Here is a 10,616-nt window from a genome sequence, read left to right as displayed (position 1 = left end):
AGAAAGAAAATTAAGGTACACAGATTGTTAAATTGAATAGCCGCATGCAAGAGTTCATTCTTAATATAAAAAAAGTGTGAAAAACGTTAAATTTTCTAGTCAAAATATGAAAAGTTCTCTGTTCGCGCTTCGCGTTCGTTTCATATTTATCCCGAAATTATATATATATATAAATTTCCCTAGCAGTATAAAAAAAATCAAGTACACGGTACTGCTTGGACTATTTTCACAAGACGCAACGCGACGACGAAGAACGAAACCCCATGTGGCCATCTCTTGGTCGACCTCTTACAGTCTGCTGCTTTACAAAGATGGTTAGTGATCTTAACATTCCCAAAGAATCTATGTAATCTAAGAAAATCCATTATTATTAATAAGTATTTACAACCTTGTATACATTAATGTGTTATTAGTTTTATAATATGATCATTTTGTAAAAGTAGTTTCCTTATTTGTTGGAAGGAAAAGTGTCATTTGATGGCCATAGTGTTCATGAATTCACGTCTACGATGTGGCTCGTTTACGTGAATCAGAAACCATTACAGTGAGATGGGATTATCTAAAAAGTACGAGGGCATATTTGATTGAATATGATTCGTATCCCCGTAATCTTATCTTAACTTGCATGCGCGTTTTGTATCCATCAGCCTGTAACCGCGAAAATGTTATTAACAATGTTAATTAAAACCTTTTCATGTTATTGACAAAAGTCCCGGTATAGGGCCTAACCACACAAGTGGCCAGACCAGTGACATGTTCGGTCGGGATCGATGGCGATGCTTGCCTTGACTTAAGTTGGTGACCGTACGCGACACACCTCCAGTTTAAACACCTTTATGGCGTCTTTTGGAGGATTCCTACCAAGTACCAAGACTTGCATGACTTGAGACTGCGGCGCTAATGCTGTTTCGCCCCGGCCGATTTCGAGCAAATTTCGATGACAGAAATCTTTCGCAAATGTGGCAAGGGCAAGTCTCGCCTTGAGGTGAATAGGCCCACCAATTTCCCAAATATCTGGAATGGCTGTAGACTTTAAGTAGACATCTGGCAGTGGCATCCGTCTGTTACTAGTGTTAGAGGATTTTTTTAAACATTTTTTTTTTTAATTACTCATACACAGACGACTCGCTATCGTGCAGCCACCATTATTAGGGCACTTACATGCTAAATCCCCCATCCGGGCTCTTCAATTTTTGTCTTTAAAAAGTTTAATGCAGGGCGCGACAAACCCGCTTGCCCGGGGCAAGTGAAAATGACGTGCGGGCAAGCACCTCTCAAAGTCAATTGCCCGATCGGGCAAGTGGTTGTTGCGTCTTTTTTTTTCTATACCGTACCTCGTTTTTCCATAAATCATCCAAAATCCAAACTCAAAATCATGAATCAGCCTTAAAAAATAGCGAGTAGTGCAGTTTCAAATTCCGAAATTGCGTTATTTTTTCTGTACCACATATTTCCATACATGGTACCAGGTATGAAAAAAATCAACGCAATGGCCGGGAAACAGTTGAATGTAGCATAGAGTCCATTATGACTACCACCATGTGCAATTTCTAATGCACATTTTCCCCCTTCCGATATCACAATTCTGTGATAAAATAAGAATTACACAGGAAATAAATCACAGAGTCTAGTAACCTCGCATTGGTGAGTTGTCATGTCATTCGGCTTTGCTTTTCAAAACGGCCTATTAACATCCAAAATAACTTGCCGTATTTGTTAATTATAACTTAAAATTCATTTGTCTCCCTTTTTGAGGGGATGAGGTAAATATCAGACAATAAATCATCAAACAAAGCTCCATCTATTTTACAAGGCCGGCGGGAGACTCACACACGTGTGCATACTAGCTAGCCAGTCTGAGCTCTGTCTCTCTGCCAGAGCTCTGGGGGACAATTCGCTCAGTAAAGGCCTCAATGATGGTGATTTTCTGTTTCAGACAGAGTTTACATTTCGGGTATATTATTCAAAACTTCCAATAAAGTTTGATGATTTCTTCATTGTCATGTATATTTAAGTTATTAATGAATACATTCTCACCAAATTTAGACTCCCCCATAAAGAAATGCAATTTTCGTAGAAGTCTGCGTTTTCAAAGAACTTCAGGAAAAGTTAGGGTATGTGGGCCTTTATTACATGGCCGAGTACAGGTTATTGTACTGGAATAGGCGAAGTAGAAATTAGATATTGAATTCATTTATATCAAAGTTCAACTCACAGTCACACCCACACAAACACACCCACACACACACCCAAGATTCTAAGTATAGTGAAAAAAATTACTTAAAAATCATACAATATTAAACAATGTTACTAATCATTAATAAGTGAACAGGTATTCCTCAAAATAGAAAAAAAGTAGCATGTGAAAACATGTAGATAAAATTATTGACCGAGTGGAACATCATAAAATGATGAAGAAAAGACTTGATGGTTTCCAAATAATTTTTTTTTTCAATCAAGGAAATATGGAAAATAAATGACCATGAAATCCATGAAATGACATTTCATGGATTTAAAGATGCAAAATGTGAAATTTTAGCCACTCCACTTTTGATGATAGAATAATTTTTTCGAGTCAATAAAGAGCTGAACATTTTTCACTGGCTTTCTTTATAGTTTCCAACTACGGTAAATGAAAGCAATTCGAAGGAAATATGTTACGCAGGTAGCCATTTCATGGATTTAAAGATGCAAAATATGAAATTTTAGCAACTTTTGTTGAAGGGTTTTTTAAAACCTTAAATAGCCATAAAATATTGATTTTTTTTCTCCAAAATAAACGTAAAGACTCAGGCCTACGTTGCTGAAAATATCCTTATCAATGTGTGTTCTTTTATACTGGACATGATTCTCAATTGTTATTTAGTATACCTTAATAAAAATAAGAGTAGTGCCGTCATAATGAAAAAATTATTTAAAAAATTGGGCAAGCAGTTTTTTCTATCGGGCAAGCAAATTTTTTCATCACTTGCCCAACAGGGCAAGTGACGAAAAAATTTTTTGTAGAGGCCTGGTTTAATGAATCAAATTTTTGAAAATGAATGCGAGCAAAATGCAAATTAATATTCCCTCTTTCTTGGCCTTAATCAGAAAAATGATTCTGTTGAGATCGAAGCCGTAATAGTAAATACAGCCGTTCCTGATCACTTTATTTGGTAAAGGGTGGGCATAGAATCTAGTCGTGTGACTGAGAGGCATGCCATGACATTTGCAAACAATTTCTTTTGGGAAAATTTGCTTGAACTTGAAGTCAGATAGATCTGGTACGAAACTGCATTAGCGCCAAGTTTACCACCTCTTCTCTCGTGAGGACTGAGGGAGGGTGTATGTGTGTGTGCTTGCTACCGTACTTACATTGTAATGTTAGATTTTAAGTGTAACAGAACAAATTAACAGTTCAGGCGCGTGCAGCCAATATGGGAGACTGTCTCCCATGAGAGAGATTATCTCCAATATCAGAGACTTTTGACTTGTAAAGAATTTGGGTATCCAATTTCACAGACAGTGTCCAATTTACATTTGCTGCAAAAGGATTAGCTTGGCAGCAAATAAAAATGTGATGAGCAGATTCCTCATGAAAAATTACCCATTTCCACTGTCTACTTTAAAAATTCACTGTCTACTTTTGTTTTGATAAGGATTTTTGTCGTCATCCACTCACAAAACAAATGGGCTTCTGACCTCAGTGAGGCAAAATTGGGTGGAAAAAATTCCGCTTTTGTTGATGTTTCTTTCATTCTTTTGCAAAGCAAGTCTCCAGTTGTGCGCCTCTACTGATTAAAGTTCTAGATCTAGTTCAAATTCATGATTTCAAGAAAAATTACATGTTCATGCAGGGGTGGATTCAAGATTTTCCAAAGGGGGAGGGGGTCACACTTTCCCCAGGAAAAGTTGACATGTTTGCAAAATCAAAAAAGGTTTTCATTAAAAAAATGAAGGTACTGCAACAATCCCGCAACAAGGATCGTGACGTAAACAATAAGCCCTTCCACTCTTATAATAATTCTCTTGGAAACTGCATGCTTGGAAAATATTGAAATCTAGACTATACAAAAATGGAATTAGACAAAAGTTCATGTCATCCATCACAGACTGAACACCATGTAGAGGTCGGAATGAAAGAAATAGAACCAATCAACCAACTGCAATGTTGATAGATCCAGGCTTCGTGAAAAATATTGTGGCCTGCTTTTACCTTTTTATTTCCGATTCGCTTTATTCTTTTCCTGACCGATGCTTTCGGAGTGAGGGGCGAATCGAAGGGACAATCATGGATTCAGGGGGGACTTTCATCCCAAACACCTTTTTTGTTTGCACTAGCAGTAGCATTGTTTCAAGAAAAGATTTGAAAGCATTATGGGGGGAAATAGGTTTGACAGGCCACCATACTTTCCACAGTTCTAGTAGATCTACCTTTCTCTATTGTAGTTGATTGATTGCTTGAGTTAGAATAATGAGCAACTAATCAGTGAAGGAATGTGATTGATCCTTCATGGTATTGATGTTATAAATCACAAATTTTTTGTATTTTTAGTTCAGGTCCAGGATGACATAATTTTTTTTTTTTTTTTTTTTTTTTGGTTGACATCAGTGATAATTGATATTAGGTCTACAATTAGTGATATTACATATCTATAGACTACTGTTCAGCACTAACAAAATGAACTGGTGACCAAATGTCAAAACCCTTGTTCTGAAAATTGCTTCATTTTAGCTATAAAAAAATTAAAGCAGATCTAGGTCTAGTTGCAGCAAACAATATCAATGATTTTATGAGTCTTTAAAATTGAGGTTAGTTGTCACCATATCACAGTGGATCCAACTTACATCAATCTGGTAAATTGACATAAATCTAACTAATTTAGAAAGATAAAAAATTACTACACTGAAGATTGCCAACACAGATAGATCAACATGTTTTATTCTAAACAAACAATTGCATTCTTTTTTTCCAAATGAACTGTGTGAATTGGACCATAGGAACTGACCTTTCCAGTAGTACATACACAGTGCCTATAGATGTGAACAAATTGTATAAGCTGACCGATATACTCCTAGATGCTAGTTAGCATTTTGTCAACTAACTGTATCTTTACAATTATTTTTGCTTAACAGACGAAGGGTACTTCCAGCTTTGGAAAGCGCCATAACAAGACCCACACCTTCTGTAGGAGGTGTGGGCGCCGTAGCTGGCACATCCAGAAGTGTTCCTGCGCAGCCTGTTCATACCCGTGTAAGACCATTAGGAAATGTAAGTACTCATTTTAAAAACAGAAATGGGGCCCCTAACACGAAGGTTAACGATTAATCAATATTTTGAAAGAAGAAATCTGATTAGTTCATAGTCAGTCTACTAAAATGCGCATGCAACGGTGCTCTTGATTAAAGGACAAGTCCACCCCAACAAAAATTTGATTTGAATAAAAAGAGAAAAATTCAACAAGCATAACACTGAAAATTTCATCAAAATTGGATGTAAAATAAGAAAGTTATGGCATTTTAAAGTTTCGCTTATTTTCAACAAAATAGTTACATGAACGAGCCAGTTACATCCAAATGAGAGAGTTGATGACATCACTCACTCACTATTTCTTTTGTATTTTATTACATAAAATATGAAATATTTTTATTTTCTCGTCATTGTCATGTGAAATGAAGTTTCATTCCTCCCTGAACACGTGGAATTCCATTATTTTAACATTTTGTGCTTCAGGCAATGAGGTCCTAATCATCAAATTCGTAAAAATTGAAATATTGTATAATTCAAACAATAAAAAACAAAAGAAATAGTGAGTGACATCATCGACTCTCTCATTTGGATGTAACTGGCTCGTTCATATAACTATTTTGTTGAAAATAAGCGAAACTTTGAAATGTCATAACTTTCTTATTTTACATCCGATTTTGATGAAATTTTCAGCATTGTGCTTGTCTGATTTTTCTCTATTGATTTAAATCAACATTTTTCGGAGGTGGACTTGACCTTTAATGATAGGCCAGTTCAGTTAGCGGTTAATCATTAACCTTTGTGGTATGGGGCCCTGAGGTTGGTATTGGTTATCCTTGAGGACTCTGATATTTTAAAAATATTTTTCCGTATACTTTTACATCACAGAGCCTTGACACAGTCCCCATACTTGCCTAAGTGAGACATGTACACACGGATGGATTCCCTGAAGAAATCCGTCTTTAGACCTAGAAATCACGTAAATTTGTTGTATTTTGTTCATCTATGATACACCTTCACACACCAAATATGTATGAGGGTGCAAAAATCTGCTATAGATTTGAAAAATGAGAGGTTTCTTACCAGACCCATCTCGTGTAGATCCCTTGATCCATTTGTAAACATCACAAATACAATAGGCTTGACCTTTGAACCGCTTCGATGAGCTATGTGAAGTAAACATTGTTAATAATAGTACACAAATTCAATTTACTTCTGATAGAGTGGTTAGCTGTATCCTTTCTTTGATTGAATTGTACATCTACCTTAATTAAAGGGGAATCCAGCCTTGGCCATAAAATGTTATGTTGGGAAGGAGAAAAATAAATTAAACAGAATGGTGAAAGTTTGAAAGAAATCGGACAAGCAATGAGAAAGTTATAGCTGCTTTAAAATTGAGATCACTAATACTATGTAGATTTCAAATTGGCAACTGTGTAAGTAAATTATGACACATGGGATGCTCTTGAAAAAAAGTGTCCTAATTCCCGTAAAGCTCTGTCCGTATCTGATGTACGTACAGGTTCCCTTTTATGTAGCTAGAAAGATTATTTTGATTTTAAATATGAATTGCCTAAAACAGAATGTTTTAAAAAATGTCTTTGTAATGAAATATTTTTTGTTGGTTTTGCGTAGATAACTGGAGTGTGAAAGCTAAACGCAGAAAGACTACTGGCACTGGACGCATCAGGCATCTCAGGGCAGTCAACAGGAGATTCCGGTAACTTCTTCAAATATATGCTTTCATTAGTACTATACAAATAATACACAGCATTGTTCATTAGTTGGAGATATTGCATGGAGTAAAGCAAAACTATAAAGGTGCATTTGGAAGTTTTGATGCTACTGAAGTAGGCTGTTTTGACTTTCCATCGCATGACAGAAGGGAGCAAATCTGTAGAATGATTTTCTTTATAGTAAAGGAGGAAAGATGTATTATTGTTTCATGTGAAAATAAAAACATAGAGCTACTTGCTTTTGAGCCAGCTATACATTTCAGAACTTAGGGGCTAGTGACATCCTGTAGAGCAGACAGAAAATATCTCACATCATGAAAAGTAAATTATGAAAGAAAAAAAAACCAATTGTTCCGTTTTTCATGGAAAGGCAGCATGTAAAGCCGAGGGCTTTTTATAGTTAACCCTATATAGCCCGGGCTATTTTGAAATTGCATAGCCCGGGGGGGGGGGGGGCTATTAGGCCCCCCCCCCTCAGATCTCGGCCGTTTATTGACCGATTGCGACCAAATTTGGTGTGTGGGTGTCTCATGTATTTTACAAGAATGCGTTGTCAAATTTGTGATATTTAGTATCATTTTTTATTTATCTAATTAATTATGCAAATATTCAAATTTTTTCAAGGAATTTTCATTTTTTTGTAGTTTTCCCCCCATTTTTTGAGAAAATGGAACGGAATCAAGCATGTTAGTAGCCAGTCATGTAATCTAAAAGACAGCTCACTCAACTGTATTGAAATAATTATAATTATTAGATTATTATAGTAATTAATTATGCGCATATGCTAATTTTTCGCGATAATATTCTTGTTTCCTTCCGTGTTTCCAAATTCTTATGTATTTCTTTGTTTTTAATTTATTATGTATTTCTTTGTTTTGAAATCTCTATTTTTTATTGTTTTTTTAAATCTAGACTAGTTGGTGATAGCCCAAAAGAAAGTTATGTGAGGAAAAAACAGAAAAAAACATTCATCTGACAACACTTCTTGTAAAACCCATACATTGTACACACAAAAGTCAATGGAAATTGCCATTTTCGGTGACATTGGTCACGAATATGTGCTATATCTCCGCAAGTACACCCCCGATTTTCGCAAACAGGGTCTCAAAATGTGCGGGAGATGTGAAAGAAAAAAGTCATGAAATTTCAGCGTATTATTTTTTTGCATTTAGAAATTATCGCGAAAAATGTTGAGGGGGGGCCTTTTAGGCCCCCCCCCCCCCCCCGGGCTATATAGGGTTAAGACTGGTTTCTAAGGTACTGCATCAGTAAATTCATTTAGTTTACAAGTTGTTGGCTCACAATTCATCTTCACAATTTTTGATAAGTTTTCATTAACTCTGTAAAGATATCTAGATTTAGTTTTTAACATTTGATTATGAAATTGAAAGGATCATGACAAGTTCATTGTGTACATTACTCTCTTTGGATTTAGTGTCTCGAACCTATCTTTGTTTCCCTTTTAATACAGCAATGGATTCCGTGAAGGCACCAAAGCCAAACCCAGAGCCCGAGGAGCAGCTTCATCTTAAGATGTTAATCTCACATGGCCCACTACCAGTTATTACCAAGAACAGCAAGCAGTAGACAATATCTCTCAAAAAAAATGCAAAAGACTCTTCAAAGAACTATTCCCTTCGTAAGATGTGAATAAATCCTCACAGAATCACCAATTAATTGTTTCCATTTATACATCAATATGTTGTCCATATCTAGTAAGTACAAGGGAACTTGTGTGATGTTGAATTTATGAATTGAGTGCTGGTGATCTGCATGTGGTTTTATCACTACCAGTTGCTTATGAAAAGAGAAAAATCACAGACGGGTAATGCTATAAAACAACTCATGATTTGCCATGTTAAAGGGGTACCCCATGCTGAAAATAATATGATTTGAACACAGAAAGAAAGATCAGACAACGAAATACTGAAAATTTGTTGATCAAAATCAGACAAGGACAGTAATGACATTTTGAAAATTTTGCATTTTGGTGAAAGAGTTCTAGGCAAGCTCAAATACGTCCGTATTTGTTTTCAAATTTTGATAAAATTTTCAGCATTTTGCTTTGTGAAGTTAACTCTATTTAGATTAGATTTATATTCAGATAATTATTTTCAGCCTGGAGAACTCCTTGAAAGGTAAAGTTCACCCTGATGATATATTGGTTAAAAAATAAAAATAAAGCTGGGAGAAAAATATTGAGAGAAGATTTGAAGGAAATCCATTAAAGAATAATATAGTTTGGAAATTATGAAGCTCTTTTTATTTACTAAGTCATGCGAGCAGCTCCCCCACATATCGTTAACTATAAATTCCATAAATTCAAATTTTCAATAGGACACTGATCAATAAAAAAATATTGCTCATATAGGAGGGGTACTAAATGATGTGTCTGATTGATATCCCCACACAAATGCAATTCTCTCATTTTTTTTGGAGAAAATTGCCCTTTCTAGAATTTTTTATCACAAAATATACGGAGGAACTGCTTGAATGTTACATCACAAAACTTAACCAAGATTTTTCTCAGTTTTGTTCTGCTATTATTAAAACTGACGTAGTGTCGGCAAATTTCCCCCTTAAAAGCAGTAGAAATAAAGTACGGAAATTTAGTACCTTTACATGAATTTTTCTAAAGGGAAAAAATGTAATTTCCCAATTCTTTGTGATGAAAACACATTTCTGTTCTGAGGAGGACATCTACAAGAAATTTGAAGAGGGGGGGGGGGAAGATCTTGAGGGATTTTGTGGTGCTTATATCATAAAAAAAAAATTTCGGGGCTTATTTTCACAGCGCACTGAAAACTGCAACATTGGATGATCATTAGAAATAGCAGTGAATGGGGATTTTCTAAGTTTTTTTTTACTTGGGACTCTTGAGCATTTCAAGGTGTCCCAAGCCCACATGGTATTTTTCTCCCGATACGGTTCACTGTGTGGTTGAAAGGAGGAATTGATGTTACAGCACAAGAAAGTTCATGAGAAACCTATACACTAGAATAGAATTCAGTGAGGTATGCACTCAGGTGATGTACAAAATCCAAAATTTTACCGCAGGCAAGGTAGATGATCGTGTCATCTGAATGAATGAATTAAAAGCCATGAAAATGCACATTATAGAAAAGAACATCATTGCTATATGTGTGGAAAGGAAGTCAATTTGGTTGATCAGTTTGATCCACATTGGATCCTATTGTAGTGTTTTTAGCATTCTCTGAAATTTCTGTGATGTAAAGTAAAGTCCGTGGCAGGTAGTGATAAGAACTGTTGAGCGAAGTAGATTGAATGAACATGAGAGATGAGTGGTAAGATTTGACAAGACGTGTAACGGTAAAAAGAGAGAGGAGTACTCTTAAATGAGATTGGGTGAACAAGTCGAGTCTCGTGGGGTCGGTTATCATATTTGACAACCCTCTTTGGTTTTGATTGGCCGGGGGGGGGGGGGGACTGTCTACAAGGTTGACTGAACACCATTAGAGAAAACTTTCGAGAATGTACCACATACACCTTTTCCTCTGCCTCAATGACTCGAATGATGATTTTCAAGAGTGTAATATACCCTTTACATATTTTGGGATGTTGAAAAGAGAACGGTTTCTGCTTAATTCCCGCAATTTTTTCACAGCATAAGTGTGCATTGCCTAATGCCTATC

At 35.8% G+C, this 10,616-nt stretch overlaps 1 protein-coding gene across 1 annotated transcript; it reads left to right on the top strand.

The window, feature by feature from the left end:
- The first annotated feature begins 223 nt into the window (after positions 1 to 223).
- Positions 224 to 8,636, top strand: LOC121424402 (probable 60S ribosomal protein L37-A). Its single transcript, XM_041620071.1, has 4 exons — positions 224 to 314; positions 5,116 to 5,251; positions 6,863 to 6,947; positions 8,435 to 8,636. The coding sequence occupies exons 1-4, from the start codon at positions 264 to 266 to the stop codon at positions 8,493 to 8,495; spliced, it is 333 nt and encodes a 110-aa protein (XP_041476005.1). The 5' UTR covers positions 224 to 263; the 3' UTR covers positions 8,496 to 8,636.
- The last annotated feature ends 1,980 nt before the right edge of the window (positions 8,637 to 10,616 follow it).

The sequence above is a fragment of the Lytechinus variegatus genome, chromosome 11 (assembly GCF_018143015.1).
Source record: "Lytechinus variegatus isolate NC3 chromosome 11, Lvar_3.0, whole genome shotgun sequence".
Lineage (NCBI taxonomy): Eukaryota > Metazoa > Echinodermata > Echinoidea > Temnopleuroida > Toxopneustidae > Lytechinus > Lytechinus variegatus.
Note: the sequence above shows the minus strand (reverse complement) of the source record. Positions and strands in the feature narration are given on the sequence as shown.